The following is a 22,080-nucleotide window of genomic DNA, read 5'->3' as shown; positions in this document are numbered from 1 at the left end:
CCAAGAGTTGTTTGTTGCAAGAGTGATGGTAAGGTTACAGTTTTCTTCTGGGTTGGATGGAAGAAAAGACAGTCTGACTCCTTTGGAAGAGTGAAAAGATAGCAGGCGGTGGTCATGGCTTGCTGGGGCCCTTGGGCCCCCGTGGGGTGGAGTCCCCACAGGATCAACCTGAAGAAGCAGCAGTTGAGGCCAGAAGAGAAGAGAGAGCGTCACTGTGGATTTGTCTCTAATAAAGCCTGAGAAAGGCCCCACCTCTCCGGGTTTGCTTGACCAATGAGAAGGGTGGAATTTCCAAGCGGGAAGATTCCTCTGTGGTTGATTTATGAATCTTTGTTCTAAGCGTGCTCATTTGCATGTGCAGCTGGATTGGTTTCTGATGACGAAATTAATAAAGATTCTTGTAATACTAATATGTTGCACAGCTATCGGCATATCATGTACACAATCATTTCGATCTTCAAAGTACCAAATTATAGAGACCAAACATGGTATCGGTGAGGTTACATTTACCGTTGGTTCTATAATAAAATGCATAGTATCAAAGAGATAATAGTATCAAAAGATAATAGTATTAAAAGACACAACACAAGACAGTAAATCATTCACAAAAAGTTCTGGGATGCATGTTAATTTCATGTTAATCAGTTCATCGATAAATTAATGCAGGAGAGTCTGTTCTAATATCTGTAGGTCTTGTGGCAGAGGCCCCTGTTCACATTGCTAAGAGTCATAAAACCAACTTATCTGATCGTGGTCATGGTAACTAAGACCTTCTTGCCCTGTTTGGGGGGATGGGGCCACAGATCCCTGAGTGAGTTCTAAATATCATTTGTTAAACTATAACAAATACTTGTGTCTGACTTGTCTCATGTCTTATTGATCAAAAGTTCAGTATGGTGTAACACAAGGCTCAGTATTAGGACCGTTGCTGTTCACTCTGTACATGCTACCCTTAGGAGATATGATTAGGAATCATGGCATTAGTTTTCACTGTTATGCCGATGATACGCAGCTCTATATTTCTTCACGCCCTGATGAAATTTACCAATACACAAAATTAACAGAATGCATAGCTGATATAAAAAATTGGATGACTAGTAATTTCCTACTTCTAAATTCTGAAAAGAGTTTCTAATTATTGGACAAAAAACTTCCTCACGTATTAACCTAGAATACTGTCTAACACTTGATGGCTGCTCTGTCAAGTCCTCGTTGTCGGTTAGGAACCTGGGTGTGCTCTTTGATACCAATCTTTCATTTGAAAGTCACATGTCTAGTATTTGTAAAACTGCATTTTTCCATCTTAAAGCTGCCGTCGGCAAAAAATTTTTGATCATATTCAGTGAAATCGACACTATAATCCGACAGAACAACAGAAATAAGGTGGTTTTAGAAAAAAAACAGAGCTTCTAACTCCACCTGGAGCGTGTTATTTGTTTTGCAAAAATCCACCGCTCCCGGATCATCGGGTCCAATCAGCGCTGGGGGGTGTGAGATCTGACTGTCAATCACAGGTCGTGCACACGCCACACTGACGAGCACGACCTCGATGGGAGGGTGGTCGCTGGTAGTGGGGGAGGGGCATGAGAGTTGTAAACATTCAAAATTTTGGCTAAGTCGACCCAATATGCCAGACTTGCCGACTGCAGCTTTAAAAATATATCTAAATTACGTCATATGCTCTCATTGGCAAATGCGGAAAAAATAGTCCATGCGTTCATGACCTCAAGGCTAGATTATTGTAATGCTCTACTGGGTGGTTGCCCTGCACACTTAATAAACAAACTACAGCTGGTCCAAAACGCAGCAGCTCGAGTTCTTACCAGAACCAGGAAGTATGACCATATTAGCCCGGTTCTGTCAACACTGCACTGGCTCCCTATTAAACATAGTATACATTTGAAAATATTGCTGATTACTTACAAAGCACTAAATGGTTTAGCTCCGCAGTACTTGAGCAAGCTCTTAACGCATTATAGTCCTTCACGTCTATTGCGATCTCAAAATTCCGGCCAGTTGATAATACCTACAATATCAAAATCGACTGCTGGTGGTAGATCCTTTTCCTATTTAGCACCAAAACTTTGGAACAGGCTTCCTAATATTGTCCAGGAAGCAGACACACTCTGTCAGTTCAAAGCTAGACTAAAAACACATCTCTTTGACCTAGCATAAACATAATACATTATAGACTTCTATAATTCAATGTTAGGCTGCGTAGATTAGGTCAGCCGGAACCGGGAACACTTCCCATAAATCCTGATGTACTCGTTACATCATAAGAAGAATGGTGTCTACGCTAATATTAGTCTCTCTGTTTATCCCGAGGTTTACCGCAGTCCGGCTGTCAACTAGTCTCTCCCATGTGAAGGCCTCCCTCCCTTCCCTTTACCTCTGTACAGATAAAACGTTGTCGGGATAGTTCTGCTTCACGTGGCTATGCGGAAGTGATACAAATTCTGTTTATGTTTGTATTATAAATTTAGTTTGTTGAAGGTTGGTTTTTAAAGGAGGACGACACGCCTGCGCACATATAGTCAAACACGCATACCTATAGACTAAACACTTAATACACATGTGCACACCATCAGCGTTCTCACAGGTTCACGCTTTTAAAGTTTGCACAGAGAGAACTTAAGGGTTTTCTGTTAGAACGGTGTCGTGTTAGCGGCCCCTAAGTTTAAAACTAATGATTGTTGCGACGGAAGTGAATCAATCAAAACTAACTTTAGCTGGACAATAACTTTATTCTAGAGCTGCTGTAAAGCCAAAACAATCTCTGTTACTTTCATTTCTTATTATCACTGTAAAGCTGCTTTGAAACAATCTATGTTGTTAAAAGCATTATATACAGTAAATGAAAGTGACTTGACTTGACCTGACAAAAGCGTGTGGTCTTTATTTTGTGCTTGCAGACATGAAGAACCCTCAATGACATGTGGAAATTATCTGAGCTGTGAACCCCACCATGGAAGAAACATGTACTAAAACACTCTTTCCTAACACTTGCTTTTCTGTTATAGACTCACTTTCATTTTATACATTACGTTAGTTTTATTATTGCACGGAAACATCTGAAGGCTTGATTTTATTTCAGTTGTATTTTGTAGTCTAAATTTACTGTTTCAATTTCAATTATTTTACCATAGTACAATATTTATTTAGTTATGTGTATGCAATGGGAGTATATAGTACTACCATATATTACTTTAGTACTTTACTACAATGGATTATTCAAGTTTGCTTTTATTTCAAATAAATGCTATTCTTTAGAACTTTCTATTCATCAAAAGAATCCTTACAAAATGTATCACGGTTTCCAAATATGAAGCAGCACAACTGTTTTCAACATTGATAATAATAAGAAATGTTTCTTGCGCATCAAATCATCATATTAGAATGATTTCTGAAGGATCATGTGACACTGAAGACTGAAGAAATGATGCTGCAAATTCAGCTTTGCATCACAGAAATAAATGAAATTTTAAAATATAGTAAAATAGAAAACCGCTTATTTTAAATTGAAATAGTATCTCACAATTTACTGTTAAATATTTACTGTTTTTACTATATTTTTTATTGAATAAATGCATCCTTGGTGAGCATAAGAGACTTCTTTCAAAAACATTCAAAAATCTTACCAACCACAAACTTTTGAAGGGTAGTGTACTGTATATATTTACACGTTTCATTTCTTATTAGTCTAAATCTGCTTATTGAAGACAGAAATATTCAAACATCTGTATTGTTGATGTTTCATGAGGTTGTGTGAACTGTTTTGCAGTCGGTGGCGTCTCCTCAGTCGTGGAGTCTAGTCTCTACCACAATGTCCATTCCATCCTCAGAGAACTGGACTGTGAACCTCAAGCTGGATCAGCCTGCAATAAAGGTACCGACGCTGTTCCAACAATCTAAACTAATAATGCATGTTATATCTCCAAAATGTGCCTTGAGATATCATGCGTTTCACCCTGAATGATCCATCCATTTATTCCATCAAAATAGTGTATTCTGGGTTTGGGTTTCCTTTTGGTTATTTCTTTGGGAACCGAATCATAACATTTGTTGAAACTTTTTTTAACATAGTATTTTTATAACCAAAAATATACAATGTATATATACAATTCACAATCAATTATAAACAAGACAGACACATAGAATTATGGGAAAGGGTCAAATGCCTATGATGACTTTTCGCAGTGGACATCATCATGCTTCAGAGGGTTAATGGAACAGTTCACCCAAAAATGCTCAACTGTTCCAAACCTAAGCATGTTTGAAGACTTTTCTTGCAGCCCAATATTATAGTTTATGCTAATCACATCTGAAAAGGCCAAAAAAGTATACGATTTAAGTTTATATGTTATGTCGTTTTGTTTAGGCATGTTGAGATGGACTCTGCATAACAGGGTGGACAGAAACCCATCTATCAGTGTCCCTCTGGTGAGGGTTCTGATAAAAGAGCTCGAAAAGGTTTGTTTCTTTAACGTTAAATATGTCAAAGCTCTGTGCGGAACATCCAGAGATTTTAGAGTTGCAGTCGTGCAATTTTCTCTGTGAATGACGACCTGATTATTTCTCTCCTTTTTATATGATTTATTCCAGGCGGAGAGAATCGATTCCAAGATTCGCATCATTCCTTTACTTCACACACTTGCCTACGCAGTCCTGCAGGTCAGATTTCTGTGAATCCTTTTGTTTGTTATATTATTGTTTCCAGTCAGTGATGTGGAATACATCTGCAAGCAGGTTCCCAGCATATTTGTTATTGTAGGAACAGTTCCTTATTGCTTATCTGGAAATCGACAATATTGGTTTGTTTTTTAGCCATGTGTGATGCATGTTGCTCATCAGGTTCTCTGCTTTATTTCAGTCTGTATTTATTCCAGAAGACCTCTATCGAAGGATGTACATTTGCCTGAAAAGTTTAGTTACATTACCTGTACCTTACTGTGCAATTGCACTCAACTATGCAAGACAGATGAAAATGGAACAAATTGCACCAGGTAATACAGTTACATTAAAGCAATAAAAGCATTTCTGGTGTTCATCTTTATGTGTTGTGCATTTGATCAGAATGAAACGGGGATGCCTTCTATGTATCGAACTAATTGTTAAACTGGAGTTTTGGAGTGTTTTTCAGTTTCATTTCTGGTAACATTGTTACTAGCATACACTCATTTAACCCAGTTTGATTTGCATGGGTATTTCTTACTAACCACCATTGATGGTAACTCATGCGAGGAGATGGCAAGTTTGGATGTGGTTAATCTAAATCTTAGTTACGGCATTCAAAAGATGCACCAAAGAAAATTTGGACTCAGATATTTGTGTGTATTATATGTGTATATAATATTATATGTGTATTTCATTCTGTGGAAATCCCATCCTGCAGCAGTTTTTAAGGTGCTGTTTTCAATCTGTTCCAGGAATACTGTTTCAGAGGAGAGTCATTGCTGAACACAGCCTACGTAATGATCTTTATCCACTTCATGAGAAGTAAGATGTTGCCAGTCTATTAAGATTCCCTGTACTATTTTTATACACTAGGCTACCGTTCAAAAGTTTGGGGTCGGTATGATTTTTTCTTTAAATTAATTAATACTTTTATTCAGAAAGGATGCATTTAATTGGTCAAAAGTGACACCCACGTTGGTTAGTAAGTCAAACTGTATTGACTCATTTACGATTTTGTCACATTTATTTTTAACATTCTAAGAAATGTCATCTCATTTGTAGCATGTATTCCTCTTTTTATTTTAGGCATATGAAATTAAAGTGTTTCCGTGCCTTTTTACAAGAGGGAAGTTTTAGTGACTAATTGTTTTTATTTGTAAATGTGCTTTATGGTCTTTGTATTCACTGTGTGCAACTCTCTGTGTTTCTTTGATCAGGGTGTTTGTGTTCATAGATCCCGCTGTGTTTCCTCTGTCTCTGCTGAATGCGCTCAAGGCGGACGTGGAGTCTGCGGACGCTGGTGGTGGAGACCCGCTGATCTGCAAACGCAGGGTTTTACTGCACACAGTGATAGCTGGATTAGGAAAGCAGTGCCATGTTGACAAGCTCGCACATGCTATAGAGGTTTGTGTGCGATTAAAAACACCTGTAGAGCATCACTATATTCACAACACATCCCATGGGATTTCAAATGATTACATTTATATATACCGTACTGTTCAAAACTCTTATGAACTCTTAGAAACTCAGAGTCTCTTATGATCAGCAAGGCTGCATTTATTTGATCAATAATACAGTAAAAACCATAGACTGTAAAAAAATATGGACGACGTCCCTTCGCTCTCTTCCATTGGTGAGAAGTGAAGCCGCCAGTGTCCCGATATGGCGCTGACATCTTGGGGCTTGAGTCTGCGCAGTAGCGATTTCGGGACCAGACCTGCGCAGTAGTGAGCAGGAAGTAAAGGCGCGAAATCAAGGCCCCGTCCTCACTGGGTGTGAAATAATTAATTATAAAATTTAAAGCTCCAATCTCCTCAGTCCTCCGAAGATCCCGAAAAAAAGTCTGTTGGTGCTTCAGTGACTACTTCGCTTAGAGAACCTGTCAATCACAGCTGTCAATCATGACGTCACACCACCATTTTTATAGCATCAAATAACTAACTAAAAACAAACTTATTTTAAAAACAAACACTTGAATTTACATCAGTGTGATAAAAACTATAGTAAATGACAGAAACCACCTTCGGAAAAAAGATATCTGAAGTGTAATTAAATTGTTTAGTTGGTCTCAAGTCCCGTTGAACAACACGGGGAGGCGGGGCTTATGACCTATACTAGGACCAGTCACCGGGGGGCGATCGAGACGTTTTGGCTTCACTTTTCAGGGCTTGTGCGGCACGCTTGGTAAAAACTATTTTCAGCATCATTCCTCCAGTCTTCAGTGTCACATGATCCTTCAGAAATCATTATAATATGCTGATTTGGTGCTCAAGAAACATTTCTAATAATTATCAATGTTGAAAAAAGTTGTAGAAACCATGATACGTTTTTTTGGATTCTTTGATGAATATAAAGTTCAAAATAACAGCATTTATTTTTAATAGATTTTTTGTAACAATGTAAAAGTCTTTACTGTCACTTTTGATCAATTAAATGCTTGCAAATGAAAAGTTTCTTTTAAATTTTTTATTTATTTATTTTAGTTTATTTAAAAAAACTCACTGGTTCCAAACTTTTGACAAATGGGATAATAACAACAATATCAATTGGGAAGGGATTTATATATATATATATATATATATATATATATATATATATATATATATATATATATATATATATATACACTCACCTAAAGGATTATTAGGAACACCTGTTCAATTTCTCATTAATGCAATTATCTAATCAACCAATCACATGGCAGTTGCTTCAATGCATTTAGGGGTGTGGTCCTGGTCAAGACAATCTCCTGAACTCCAAACTGAATGTCAGAATGGGAAAGAAAGGTGATTTAAGCAATTTTGAGCGTGGCATGGTTGTTGGTGCCAGACGGGCCGGTCTGAGTATTTCACAATCTGCTCAGTTACTGGGATTTTCACGCACAACCATTTCTAGGGTTTACAATGAATGGTGTGAAAAGGGAAAAACATCCAGTATGCGGCAGTCCTGTGGGCGAAAATGCCTTGTTGATGCTAGAGGTCAGAGGAGAATGGGCCGACTGATTCAAGCTGATAGAAGAGCAACTTTGACTGAAATAACCACTCGTTACAACCGAGGTATGCAGCAAAGCATTTTTGAAGCCACAACACGCACAACCTTGAGGCGGATGGGCTACAACAGCAGAAGACCCCACCGGGTACCACTCATCTCCACTACAAATAGGAAAAAGAGGCTACAATTTTGCAATTTTGCAATTTTTACAACTTTTGAGTAGAGGCTACTCACCAAAATTGGACAGTTGAAGACTGGAAAAATGTTGCCTGGTCTGATGAGTCTCGATTTCTGTTGAGACATTCAGATGGTAGAGTCAGAATTTGGCGTAAACAGAATGAGAACATGGATCCATCATGCCTTGTTACCACTGTGCAGGCTGGTGGTGGTGTAATGGTGTGGGGGATGTTTTCTTGGCACACTTTAGGCCCCTTAGTGCCAATTGGGCATCGTTTAAATGCCACGGCCTACCTGAGCATTGTTTCTGACCATGTCCATCCCTTTATGACCACCATGTACCCATCCTCTGATGGCTACTTCCAGCAGGATAATGCACCATGTCACAAAGCTCGAATCATTTCAAATTGGTTTCTTGAATATGACAATGAGTTCACTGTACTAAAATGGCCCCCACAGTCACCAGATCTCAACCCAATAGAGCATCTTTGGGATGTGGTGGAACGGGAGCTTCGTGCCCTGGATGTGCATCCCACAAATCTCCATCAACTGCAAGATGCTATCCTATCAATATGGGCCAACATTTCTAAAGAATGCTTTCAGCACCTTGTTGAATCAATGCCACGTAGAATTAAGGCAGTTCTGAAGGCGAAAGGGGGTCAAACGCAGTATTAGTATGGTGTTCCTAATAATCCTTTAGGTGAGTGTGTGTGTATATATATATATAATTTTTATTTTATTTTTATACTGTAATCAGGTTTAAACCTTTTAATCCTCTAAGACGTACTAGTATGTAATAAAAAAGACTATACCCTAAAGCAGGGGTTATTCATCTATTAAATTATAAATAAATTAAATTAAAATAAACAAATAAAATGTTTGAATAATACAAATAAATACAAATTTGATCAAAGTTTCACATTTAACAGTATATTTCTAGTGAGTATACAAAATATACAATAATGTAGCTTAATAGAAACTAATTTTAGATTTATAATATTAATTTTTCAGTGTTTTTAAAAGATAGACGCCTTTCGGGATGGGGGTCCCTCACACGAGGATGCACGTATTTGAGGGCCCTTGGCATCTAATATATTGAAATCTCCTGCTCTAAAGAACACTATGGCCCAGATTTACAAACAGCTTACGCCAGCGCAAACCCTGTTTTGGTGTTAAAAACAATATTTTACTCAAGATATACTCAAGACATGCAGTGAAAAGTAAGCGCTGAAAAGGCATGGTCAGGGTTATTTTTGCGGCTGAAATTATTGCATAAGCATTTGTAGTATTTTGAGCTTCACTTTCAGATGCTAAATTTATGGGAGGAGAGTATTTAAAGGTGACATATTATGCCCCTTTCCACAAGATGTAATATATTTAACTTTTGCCATTGCGTTAGAACTGGTTACAATGTTGTCGCTTGCGTAAACCAAATGGTGGCACCGTGGGTGGAAAGTGCAGATTAAGGGGCAGTAATATTATAATAAGATCCCCTTCCTACATCAAAAGGGAAGCGAAATCTGATCAGCTTATTTTTAACATGCTTGCAGAGAAAGCCTTATCAAAGCAAAGTTACTGGGTTGTCACTTTTCATGTTTTCTGGGTTGGTAGATCCCCCGGGGACCCAATTATAGCACTTAAACACGGAAAAAGTCAGATTTTCATGATATGTCCGCAAGTTGATTTCCAAAGGTTTGCGCTCGTCAGTTTACTGGTATTTGCAGCATTATTTGCCTCCCAAAAAAAGCACGTCTTAAACCAGATGCTAATTTGCGCAGAACTTTCCACTTCCATTGACGCTTTTATGGGATTGCGCTCTCACACTAATTTGCCCTGTTTAGTAAATCTGGCCCTAAGTCTTTTGTTTCTTTCAGCATTTAGGTGAAGACCTGGAGCTGCACTTCCAGAATGTTGTCACCATCCTAGAGCAGAGAACGGAAGATGGAGCTTCTGATGATAACCAGTACAAAACAAGATTACAAAAGATCTACCAAGACATCCTGACTGCTGCAAAAGGTAGAAATGTCCTCACCACAATCCAATAAGACACTATTTATAGACACAAATAGACAGACTCAAACATATAGGCCCGGTTTCACAGACAGGGCTTAAATTAAGCCAGGATTAGGCCTTAGGGGGATAGTCTTTTAATATTCACACTTCTGTTCTGTTCAGATCCATCATGTCCAGCCTCGAAAGTGGAAACTCAGCTGCCCTGTCCTGAGGTCAGCTTCCATGTCTGGACCAAAGAGGATGAGATATGTGAGCTCAACTGCTGTTATTTCAACTAATGCCTGTACAAATCTGACATTGGACGTAGTTTGATTGTTTTATGTTTTCTTTAAAACAGGGAATGAGCTGGTTAACTTTGCACTAATGGTTCCTGCCGACAGAAACTCCGCTTATATGGACGAGGATGACCTGAAACGTGACTCTGTCATGTCCACCGTGTCCACAGACAGTGGCATCGAGGGAGACATGCCCATCAGTGAGTTCTCCTCTATAATGATAGAGTCTCAGGGCGGCCCAGAGGAACTGAGCAGCTCCCAGTCCTTCTACAGGAGGCCGTGTGTGCGATGTCCTAAAGCTGGGAACAGAACGGCGCTCATGATGGAGGCCATTAAGGGAAATGGAGGATACGTCCTCAATAAAGAGGAAAGGAACCTCACGGCTCGTATTGTTATTATGGGTGACGACAGAACGCTAGGACGGCTAGCCAAGACTATTCACACTATACGGTGAGATGTCTGCATGTATTCTTTTGTACGTTTCATTTGCATTTGAAAAAGTAAAAGTCTAGTTTAATGATTTCGTCTTGCTGTGTTTGTGCTCAGGAAAAGGGAGGCACGACATCTGCTGCTGACAAAGAGAGTGAATCTGGAGATGTATTACATTCCAGTCACTGACCAGTCGCCGCCTTCCATTCAGGTAATAGATTTTGTGTTTTTAGAGGCTTTGGTGTTCCTTTAAAAATGCACTAGCAATCTCAACAGTGTTTCATTGTAATGCATGTCTTTACCAGGGGGGTCTTCCTGAAGACATGCTGACACTGGCAGGGTACTTGGGAAGCGTGGATCTGTGGTATGACTGTAACATCACCGGTTTGGGGCCCATGATTCTTAAACTGGCCCAAATGGTAATTAATTAAAAGTGTATTCCGGTTCCAATTCCTCTTATCTATTCCGGTTTCTTAGTGGTTCCATTAACAATCTTTGATTTTATGGGATAAATATATGGAAAAATACATGTAATTCCACTGGTAAATGATGATATAATTTCAATAATAAATAAATTTAAAACAATCATTGCAAAAGGTATGTTTACATATTGAATGTTAAAACCCTAGACAGGTTTTTAGATACAACAAAAGTGTATCTAATTATTGGAATTAACTATATATTCAACTACAGTACTAAGATAAAAAAATATATATATTCTTTTATTTTCTTTCATTTATACTGGCAAAGTGCATAATACATATCTTTTTGTTATATAAACAACGGGTCAGAAACAACACTGAATGTTTCGTGGTTAGTTGTACATGTGATTCACTTAAAAGAATCGGCTCACAAAAGTAATTCGTTCAGGAGTTGGACTACACTGGGAGCACCGTATGAGTTTGATTCACTAAAAACAACAATCTCATAAGAGTCATTCATTCTGAAGTTAAAGGATTAGTTCACCCCAAAATGAAAATGTCCTAATAATTTACTCACCCCAATGCCATCCAAGATATCCATGTCTTTCTTTCCTCAGTGGGAGAGAAATTATGTTTTTTGAGGAAAACATTTCTGGATTTTTCTTCTAACAATGGACGGACTTCATTGGTTACCATAGTTTTTAAGTCCAAATCAATGCAGTTTCAAAAGTCTTTGAAGTGTTTAAAGGGGCTGTACGCGATCACAGCTGAAGAAGAGGTTGTTATCTAGCGAAACAATAGGTCATTTAAAAAAAAAAAAGATAATTTATAGACTTTTTACCTTCAATAGTTCAGATTGACCTGATCAGCAAACGGACAGGGAACTACATCATCACGTTGAAAGGTCACGCCGGCGCCGGCAGAAGTACTTTCAACGTGTCAACGTCAGCCCCTTTAAACACTTCAAAGACTTTTGAAACTGCATTGATTTGGACTTAAAAACTATGGTAACCAAGTCCGTCCATTGTTAGAAGAAAAATCCAGAAATGTTTTCCTCAAAAAACATAATTTCTCTCCCACTGAGGAAAGAAAGACATGGATATCTTGGATGGCATTGGGGTGAGTAAATTACTAGGACATTTTCATTTTGGGGTGAACTAATCCTTTAAAGGAATCGTTCACTTCAAATTTAAAATTCTGTCATCATTGATCAAGTTGTTTTAAACCTGTATGAATTTCTTTCTTCTGTTGAACACAAAAGAAGATATTTTGAAGAATGTTGGTAACCAAACAGTTGATGGACCCATAGTATTTTTTCCTACTATGGAAGTCATTGGGGTCCATCAACTGTCTGGTTACCAACATTCTTCAAAATATCTTCTTTTGTGTTCAACAGAAGAAAGAAATTCATACAGGTTTAAAACAACTTGATCAATGATGACAGAATTTTAATTTTGAAGTGAACTAATCCTTTAAACTTCACTAGTTGTGCTGTATTTTTGATTCACTAAAAAGAATCGGCTCATAAGAGTCATTTTTTTCTGAAATCAAACCGGTTCTCGATTCCAACTTCCAACCCTCCAACCCACAGTCATATATCATCCTCTGTTTTTCTGTACTGTTACTTTAATAACGGTACATTTGCATAAATATTGAACTTAAAGTGAGAGCATAACTGTGTTTTTAAGTGCAAGAAAAAGATTGACAGCTCAAAAGCATCTGTGCAGCAATAAAGAGAAAGGAGGCTTACTGTACTGTCTAGGTGCTTGAAGAATGGAGTAAAAATGTACGTTTTTCCATTTTTAACTCCAGCTTTTTGAGTTTCAATATGTTGACATTCATTATCTGTGAACTGCATTACATTGACAACATTTGGGATAAAAATACATATGTAAATGTGCTGGCCCTGAGAGTTGATTACTGTATTAATGTATTGAGTTGAAACTCAGAACACACTTTTTCACTTGCTTGCCTGAAATTGTTTTGATGCATGTAGAAATATAACATATTCAAGAGCAGTTTGAATACGGGTGTTTTTATTTTATTTTTAACCTTCCTCTTAACTGGTTTCATTGTATAGCAGAGCATCAGTCAAAGCGAATCTTCAGACCCCAACACCTTCCTGCTAGATATCATCTCGTACTACACGCGTGTCAGCCAGCATCCGGTGCACCTTCCCGTGTACTCTGTCAAGGTAACATTCAATCATGCAAACCAGTCAATGAATACATTGCCCTAAGTTTGCCAAAAGTTTATCAGTATTGTATAAATTGTGGGTTGTTATCAATGACAAAAGCTGTATATCTGTATGCTGTCACATTTAGATCTGCTTCTCTGGTCTCAGCACCCGCATGGTGGAGGAAGTGTTTGTGGCTCAGCTCACGATGGACTTCCCCGAGGTCAAACGCTACAGAGCTACATTTAAAGACACAATTAAAGGTGCTAATGCCATTGAAATGTTTTAAAGTCCCCCTGTAGTCAATCATTTTATCCCTTAACTCATCTTTGATCAGCAAAATTACATATTTCAACTTTTTTAAATTACAAATTTAAAAAAAAATGCTTCATGCCTTAAAATAGCTTTAATGTAACTCTACACCCTTGCCTCATTTAGTTTATACGCGGTTCTATGAATATGCAAATTATCCCTCCATTCACTCACTAAGAGATCTACTCGTGGACGATCACGTTTACCTGATTACAGGGTAGTTTGTGACGTCAGAAACACCAGCGATTTTGAGACTGTCTTTGGTTCACTGCAATTTTAAAGAGAAAATACTCAGCAATGGTGTTGACTTATGAATTTTCACATAGCTTGTCTTAAAACATATTAAAAACATCACATAGACATATGAAACCATTAAAAACCTTTTTTTACTACACAATATATCTACTGTAGGTGCTGTTTCATCTGCTTGTACTAAATGTTTGTTATTAAATTTTGCCTTGAAGGTTCAGTGCGTTACAAAAAATACAACTTACAAGAATTTCATGGTGCAGTTGTGTCAGTAAATTATAGAAAGGTGAGTTTCCTCTCAAACTATTGACTCTTAATAAGGGAAGCTAACTAGCTGACATTATTTTGGAAAACATATAAAAGAATGTAAAGATTTGATCCAATGTTTTAGCATTATAAACAGTTTGGGGTCAATATGATTTTTTTTTTTTAAAGCAACGTTTAGTAAGGATTCATTAAATTAATCAAAAGTGAGAGCAAATACTTTTTTATTATATTTCAAATAAATTCTGTTCTTTTTCATTTTCTGTTCCTCTTTTTTACATTTTTGATTCAATAAATGTAACGCTGGTGAGCGTTTAAGAGACTTCTTTCAAAAACATTAAATCATCTTACTGACCCTAAACTTTTGAATAGAAATCTATGTAATAAAAGATTTGTTGTTAACATTTCTCTTAGGCCTCAATAAGTGACCGAGAAGTTGAGAAAGGAATGTCTTTGTCAACAACTGGCATGTTGATGAGGGTCACACCCTCCTGCAGAGTCAGAAGTACGTCACATATTTAGAATACTACATTCTTCTTTTCGGTTTATTTATGGGCAAACTCTTAGAATTAACATGATGTCAGTTAGATTTTATTTTATTAATAATATTAATATTTTTTATGTTTTCTGTTTCATTCTGTTGTGTTTTTGTTGTTTTTTATTTTTATTTCAGTTTTAGTTCTTGTTACTTTGGTACTTCATTTCAAAATTTAAATTTAATTTCTTAGAATTTATATATATATATAGTTTTAGTTTTAGTTAACGATAACAACACTGGGTCATGGCTGACAGTATTTATTAAAGACTTATCAAATGTACTTTCATCAACAATAAGGTACTGATACATATTTTAGATGAGGAAAATAAATAATGATGTTAGTTTCCTTGTTTGTAATGTGGCGCTTTGGTTCTACAGGTCTACATAGTGTCAGCATGAGTTTCAAAGATATGAATCCCACAAGGCCTAGCATGGTGAGTGAACATTTGGACAGCGCTTATAAAATAGTGTTACATTACTAGATGTTGTATTTAGTAATCTTGAATGAAATAATAAAGTAAAAACTGTATTTTCTCTCTAGCCTTCACTCAGAGCTGTCAGTGCCAATATCAGGGTTCTGGAGGAAAGAACATTCACAGTGTGTTTGGATAAAGACCCACATAAAACATTCAAGAATGTCCAGAGGTGAACAGTCAGATTATGCCTTTCTATACATAAACTATTAACATTTTGGAGGTTAGGTAAACCATATATAATCCAGAGCCATTATGTGTGATCTTTTGCCCACAGCATTGAAGTTTCTCCATGCTTGGACCCGGGATACTGCCATCAGCCGACTGCCAAGTCCAAGTACAGTCTTGGAGAGGAAGGCGAATCACTGAACAAATATCTGAATAAAACCCTCACGCTACCAATCAACACCTTCTGTGGAAATGAGCAATGACATAATGACTCATGATATGAGCCCTTGAATAACGAGACGAACTGAAACCTTATACCTCTCTGAGGCTTTTAGTGTTTGTACGTGTGCATTTCCTCTTTTTGCCTCTTCTCTGTTGTCTAAAATACATGTAACCTCAAGAGGCCATGACTTCCTGCTGAACTGTTAACACATTCTGTTTATATAGACTGTGAATGTGTAGTGAGTTATGTTAAAATACTGTCTGAGGATTCATTTTGATCTAAAATGCATGATATTTGTAAAACGCCCTGCAGTCTGCACATTTTTATATGCCATGTTTACACTACTTTTATACTTTCATGCATGACAATAATGTGTTTGTATATTACTTTGGACATTTAACACTTTGGAAGCACTTAGACTTTCATGTTACACTTGTAAACGCTTGGATTATTTTGTTGTGGGAATTTTGGATCAGAATAGCATGCTATCCTAGTTTTTCTGCCGTATAGGCCTAAACACTTTGTGCAGTATGCAAGTTTGGAAACCTGTTACGTTTGCCAAAATGTGCAGTATCATATGTGAGATGTTGAATTTCACAACAATGTTTTCGTTAAATTCTTGTTAAATTTTGTTTAACATTTTCTTCTTGACTCATGATTTGATCGGATTTTAAAGAACTAAAGAAAACATTAGATTATATAAAATAGGCACCATACAAATGTATAACATTTTTACAATAGATGTGCTGTTTACATTTTTCACTGACTGAAGTGACTTGACAGAAAGTTCGTTTCAGAAATCCTAATACAAAGACGGGGGATTTTGACATTCGGCATTTATGAATAAAGAACTTGTTCAGATCTTGCTCGAAATACAGCTTCTTTTTTTTTATCTTTAAATGAGATTAAAAAGCGTTCATGTGACCGTGCCATTCCTTAATTTTAAACTGTGAGTTCATCCTCTCACCAACAGATGCCGCTGCAATCTCAAAAGTTTGAATTTGCTCAGTTTGCTGCAGATCGGACTCGGAGGTCGGCCATTGGTTGTTTGTCAAAGAGAAGGAAAAAATTTTCCACCTCAACTGGATACGGTATGGACATGAAAAGTCAAAGAAAACTTTAATTGACGATATTTTGTCAAGCAAACCATGCTTTTACGGATGCGACAGATCTCAGGTAAATAGTAGCTAAACGCACAGCAACATCATGACGTGTTACAACAGGTGCACGATTACGATTAACCTGTTACTGAGAGTGTGTCGTGTACTTGTAGATACTGAAAAGTGAAGTTTTTTTCTTTAAACCATCACACGCGATTTAAAATGAAGTTTTACAGACTTATTAGAAAACATCGGCTTAAACTCTGTTATAATTCTTATAGGTTTCATTTAGTGAAATTGCGATACTGACTGCACGTTCTCTTCCGTATTTTTTTTAATAGATAGCCTACTTTTTATTTGTTTTGCTCTCATTTGAATTGACATGATATGTTACGTTTTCTATAAATGTCCTTTTTAAAGAAAGCAGGATGATAGGATGTGTACATGTGACTAAAAGGCAGTTTACTGGACTACCGTTAAAGAATTCATTCTTGTCCCATATGGAATTTATTAACCCATTATGTTACGTGACGATATCATATCATGGAATTCTATGAAGCGCCTCGAAGTACCATTTAAATGCTATAGAAGCCTACATTTGTTGTCTTTTGTGACAATTCATGTGACCCATTAGAAAGAGAAAATATAAAATGTAGTATAATAATTTCAACTTAAGAAAAAGTAGCTACCATTTTGATATTACTGTAAAACTTTTATAGCACCACGTTTTTGGAACATAATAAATAATATCATCAAATTAAAAATATGCAGTTACATCATATATGTAACAAAAATTCTAAACATTCCACAAGAAGTTGGCTATCAATCTATCACCATAATAACATACTGTGTTATTTTTTTTTAAATACCTGCGGTATGTGAGTTCAGTGAATGTGTCAATCATTCAGTAAGCCTGTGCCAAGTTGCCAATGTTTTTTAATTTCAGGTTATTTTTCTTTTCTTTAAACCACACAGAACGCTAACTCAAGTCGACAAACATGAAGAAGGGAGCAATGCAGAAGAGCAAGCAGTGGAACGTGAAGGGAGCCTTGTGGATGGCTGGCATCTTTCACTTCCTCCATTCCTGCGGCTCCGGTTGCCTCCTTCCCTTCCTGACGCTCTACTTCCGGCACCTGGGTCTCAACGCCGCCATGATCGGAATCATCATGGCGTCCAAGCACCTGCTCGCCCTGGTGTGGCGGCCGTTCTCCAGTGTCCTCGCCAGGCAGTACGACAAACGGCGGACGGTCATAGTGGGCTCATTGCTCAGCTCGGCACTGGTGGTTTTGACTCTTCTGCTCTTCCCGTCCGGAGGAATCCAAGCTGAAAGCGGACGGTGTAACGCTAGTCAACCCGATGCTGATCCTGATCCTACCGCGCTTCTAGCCACGCTAGAGCAGATGACGGTCTCATCGCAATCAAACGCTACTGTTTATTCAGTGAACCAAACTTCTTTAAGTACCGAACAACCTGTCGAAGTTAACACATTTGTAAGTCCGAACCGGTCAGCAAGAGGATTGAGATCTTTGAAAAAGGAAGAAGGTCTTCATACTGAGTTCCTGGGGAGCCTGAAAGCTATGGATGCCCAACACCAGATGTTCTTTCTGGTTCTCATAGTGATGGTTTTGTGGGAGTGCATGGCCGCCCCGTTGGAATGGACGGCAGATGACGGACTGTATGAATACTTGGATTTCGTAGATGCCACCGACCGCTATAGTGGCGTGAAGGTCTGGAAGCAACTTGGGGCCGCTTTTGGCAACTGTGCAGTTGGTGTTCTAGTAACCAGCCTGTTTTGTCTTACAGGAACTTCAGTGGAGTTTTATTCCTACACCGTACTCATGATCCTAACCATACCTACTGCCGCCCTACTACCAATCTACCTCCGAAAGCGTGAGCGCCTCACTAGTGGCGGCTTTAAGGCACTGCAATTGGTGCATGGGAACTCACAGGCGATACTTTGTGCCATCACTGTGGTTTTGATGGGCATGGTGAGCTCAGCTGTGTCGGATTTCCTCCTCTGGCAGATGCAGGACTGCGGTGCAACGGAAATCCACATGGGAATCTGTTTAGCCCTGGTGCACCTAAGCCAGACTGCCTTTGCGCCACTTTCTGGGATTCTCTCCCGGTTTCTTAAGTACCATGGTTGGTTACTAGTACTAGCCGTCGTAATTTTAGCCCTGCAATGCCTTTATTATTCCTTCTTGTGGACCCCGTGGGCCGTAATACCCGCTCAACTGATGGCGGGATTCAGCACTGGCGCCCTCTGGTGGTCTGTAACTTCTCAAAGCGAAGACATCGCCACTCCTGGCACCGAAAAGACCATTTTAAGGCTGTTTCAGGCACTTTCTCTGGAGCTGGGAGCTGCATTTGGCAGTCTGATGGCTGGGTTCGTTGTGCAAAGGTTTGGGGTCATCTTGCTTTTCCAAGGTGCGGGGGTGGTTTTGGCTTTGTGGAGTAGCGCTCTTGCTGTACTCAAGTGGAAGATTCCTCGGCAGCGGCGGATAAACTACTCACGGCTGCTGGCCGCCGACACCGAGATCAGTGAGTCCGAGTCGGACCAGGAGAAAGATTGGCTGGAGACGGCAATGGAAGATGACAGAGGGAAAACAAGTGGACAATGGAAAGTAAAGTAAAGAGTGACTTGTAAACATCTACAGAGAGCAATTTAAAAGAACTGAGAGTAAAACGGCACTAAAATTGTTCATTAAACTGTAAAAAAAATAATAATAATCTTACTCTGTATTTTTTGTCTTGTTTTCCATATATCAAATATCAAAATATTCTTAAATCAAGATACGTTTACTTGAGAAGGAAAATGATTTAAGATATTAAGACTTGTTTCTGGAAAACTGATCAATTTTAAGTACGTTTTTGCTTAAAACAAGACAAAAATATGTAAATGGGGCAAGAAATCTAAACTTAATTGAAAGGGAAGACAAGATTATTTTTCTTACCGCACTGACACCCCATTTAATTTTCAGAAAACAAGACTTAGAGTAATATCTTAAGTCATTTTCCTTCTCAAGGAAATGTATCTTGATTTAAGAATGTCTTGATATTTGTAATGGAAAACAAGACAAAAATACCAAGTAAAGTGCATTGCAAGACTTTGAGAGTGCTATGAAGATGAATCATCATAAAGTCCATCAGCGATGAAGACATCAGTACTCTTTCAAGCCGGCTAAATCTCTTTCTGGGATCATTTAAGGCTTTATGAGAGAAGCATTACAGCTCCAACACCAGTATAACACTTGAACATCCTAAAATGTACATCATTCTTTTGTCAAGATGTATGATTTTATATACGGCAGCTCTTTGATAAACTGATGGACTAAGACTCTAGACGAGCTGATCTGGTTTGTTTGCTTACAGTAAGTGTGTCATCTCTGCCGAACGGCAATAATCACGTGAGCAAATAGTGCCTATTGTTTAACATCTTCACACCCTTTCTTTCCCACTCATTCTCATGTTTTGAAAAGATTTGTGAGCTGAAGGTAAGCTTCAGTTACCTGTTATGCAGAGACTTTTTTGTATTTATTGTGCATGAGGCACTCATGTTTTGCACTATTAGGTGTCACTAAAAAAGGGGGAGAGGTTTATTGAAGATAATCATAATAAAAGTATCATATTTACAGATTAAGGGATTGAGAAAGAGACTTGGCTTAGATGTGAGGTTTGCCAAACTTGTATTGGGGTGGTGGGGGGAAGCTTCCCAAACTTGTTCTTGAGTAAATTATCCTGTAGAGCTGGTCTGACTGCAGAGAGGTCTAGTTGTGACTGACAACTCTTTTTAAAAAAATGTGAGGAAGGATTGGAATAAATATTCTTTACATTTCATATATTTGAAATCAAGAACATCTATTAAATGATTATTTCCACTTTCAACAAATGCAAGTTTTGTGGTTTTTTTTCTTTTTTCTAAATGTCTTGATAAGCCCTGCATCGTAAAAAGTGGTGTACTTTGATCCTGTTTGTCCGGCATTGACCATTTTATGACATTATTATATAATGGAAACAATAACCTTGAATTTGCCGTGTTGACATTTCATGGCATAGCATTGTGTGTCAGTGCTGATGTCATTTCCTTTAGATCGGAAATGATGCTGCTATAATATAACAGCAAGCATTGACACATAAGCAGACACATAGTCAGACCACATAGCTAAAAAAAAAATCTCCTCAATTGCTTAATCTATCATTGCAACCAGGCTGTTAATGATTCAGCAATAGATGCCTTCATACCGTAACACATTTATGCGCATGCTCATATTATCACACATAGAGGAAAGCCTGTATCATGTGGATGATAGATTTACATTAGTTTGCATTTTTGTGGATTTACATTTATGGATCATGGATCATAGGGACAGTGTTAAAATTGTATAGTCAGTCTTACAGCTTTTGTAATGAAACTGTAGATGCGTTAATGTTACAGTACTTGTCTGGTTTTTACTTTTATGAAAATGAACATGGTGAAGGCATCAAGTCAAATGAGCCAAACAAAGGCTGAGAGCGTTTCACATTTTAAAGGTATCCGCTACAGTCGTGTTACTTTTAGATGTCATCTCTGAGATGTGTGAAATTTGACTTTCCATAAATGTCATATTGAACTAACAGAAAACAACAACATGGTTTTATGTGATTTTTTACCTCTAGCAAGTAAATAGTAGGCTTTTTTATTCAAGTCGTATTTTTTCATTTTGCTTCTCAAGTGATATTGTTGGGTACTGCTAATTGGTAATTACAGGGATTTTAAAAATATTTTAACTGGCATTTTAAGCCATGCACCATACATAAGCCAAGAATTTTATTTTATGTGGGAGAATACCCACAATGCACTGTGAATTCCCACGTCTGACCAGAAGATGGCACCCGCAGCTCAATCATCCATCCATCCGGTCCAATGTGGCTACAGCATAACATGCAGGTATACATTTCTTTTTGATTGATTTTTAAATAGTTTAAACAAGGTTTTGCTTCCATGGCAGAGTTCAGGATGAATATTTTTATTACTACTGGAGCTGCTAGTTTGATGAGATTTATAATAATTATTAGACACCATAGCAGGTGCAAAAGCTCACTCCTTTTCATTGACTCCTTAAAGTAGACTTTATTAGTGGAGTAATGAAGGGAAGAGTGAATGAGGGTATAGCCAGGGGCCAATTTTGGACACAGCCAAACTGTAGTTTACATTCATTATTATTGCAATGTTATGTGCTTTAAGACATTAAGTAGCCTAATTTAACGCTGTCTTGTGACATTTTGCAGACTCTGGCTGTTGTGCTCGTTCACGTGTTTTGGAGGATCTTATGCTTTCAAAGCAGTGTTGCCAGAGTCCAGACTCCAGACATACCATAGCCTACTATTGTAGGCTATTTGTATGATAATTTTGACATCTGTATGATGTACGATCAATGATGAAAAAAAAAGTATGATAATTTCAGAATTTTGTGACACTTCAAATGATAGTTGTTGTAATCATAGGACTTATATACTCATTGATCTAGCTGGGAATCTACGTCTATCATGATTGTGAGGAAAATGTGAACGTGCATTATCTTCTCAGACTGAAAAAAAAAAAAAAACGTCTTCT

General features: G+C 37.8%; 2 protein-coding genes across 10 annotated transcripts in view; both read left to right on the top strand.

Moving 5' to 3' along the window:
- pik3r6b (phosphoinositide-3-kinase, regulatory subunit 6b) overlaps positions 1–16,251 on the top strand; it is a 19,232-nt gene extending 2,981 nt beyond the window's left edge. For 2 of the 7 annotated variants that reach the window (XM_084122963.1, XM_084122965.1), the window contains 19 exons: positions 2,916–2,981; positions 3,785–3,889; positions 4,382–4,473; positions 4,606–4,674; positions 4,874–5,006; positions 5,430–5,499; positions 5,895–6,081; positions 9,720–9,861; positions 10,021–10,107; positions 10,196–10,583; positions 10,680–10,773; positions 10,868–10,981; positions 13,065–13,178; positions 13,309–13,423; positions 13,937–14,007; positions 14,400–14,490; positions 14,902–14,957; positions 15,065–15,168; positions 15,274–16,251. In XM_084122963.1, coding sequence (XP_083979089.1) covers positions 2,969–2,981; positions 3,785–3,889; positions 4,382–4,473; positions 4,606–4,674; positions 4,874–5,006; positions 5,430–5,499; positions 5,895–6,081; positions 9,720–9,861; positions 10,021–10,107; positions 10,196–10,583; positions 10,680–10,773; positions 10,868–10,981; positions 13,065–13,178; positions 13,309–13,423; positions 13,937–14,007; positions 14,400–14,490; positions 14,902–14,957; positions 15,065–15,168; positions 15,274–15,427 — 2,199 coding nt within the window. In that variant the 5' untranslated portion in view covers positions 2,916–2,968 and the 3' untranslated portion in view covers positions 15,428–16,251. Of the gene's footprint in view, positions 1–690; positions 812–2,915; positions 2,982–3,784; positions 3,890–4,381; positions 4,474–4,605; positions 4,675–4,873; positions 5,007–5,429; positions 5,500–5,894; positions 6,082–9,719; positions 9,862–10,020; positions 10,108–10,195; positions 10,584–10,679; positions 10,774–10,867; positions 10,982–13,064; positions 13,179–13,308; positions 13,424–13,936; positions 14,008–14,399; positions 14,491–14,901; positions 14,958–15,064; positions 15,169–15,273 lie in introns of all 7 variants that reach the window. The other 5 variants (XM_084122967.1, XM_084122961.1, XM_084122964.1 and 2 more) reach the window with 4 other exon arrangements.
- Positions 16,252–16,384: 133 nt separating this feature from the next.
- mfsd6l (major facilitator superfamily domain containing 6-like) lies at positions 16,385–20,376 on the top strand. 3 transcript variants are annotated; one of them, XM_084123022.1, is made up of 2 exons: positions 16,385–16,478; positions 17,463–20,376. In XM_084123022.1, exon 2 carries the CDS (start codon positions 17,486–17,488, stop codon positions 19,118–19,120), a length of 1,635 nt encoding a protein of 544 aa, XP_083979148.1. In that variant the 5' UTR covers positions 16,385–16,478; positions 17,463–17,485; the 3' UTR covers positions 19,121–20,376. The 3 variants fall into 3 exon arrangements, with proteins under 3 accessions (XP_083979148.1, XP_083979146.1, XP_083979147.1); XM_084123020.1 differs by having other exon boundaries at positions 16,385–16,563; XM_084123021.1 differs by having other exon boundaries at positions 16,395–16,563; positions 17,434–20,376.
- Positions 20,377–22,080: the final 1,704 nt, after the last annotated feature.

Source organism: Abramis brama, assembly GCF_963993115.1.
Source record: "Abramis brama genome assembly, chromosome: 1".
Classification (NCBI taxonomy): domain Eukaryota; kingdom Metazoa; phylum Chordata; class Actinopteri; order Cypriniformes; family Leuciscidae; genus Abramis; species Abramis brama.
This window is presented reverse-complemented; position numbering and strand designations above follow the sequence as displayed.

Excerpts from the sequence above, each read along its gene's own strand:
- mfsd6l (XM_084123022.1), top strand. The coding sequence starts at position 17,486 with ATGAAGAAGGGAGCAATGCAGAAGAGCAAGCAGTGGAACGTGAAGGGA.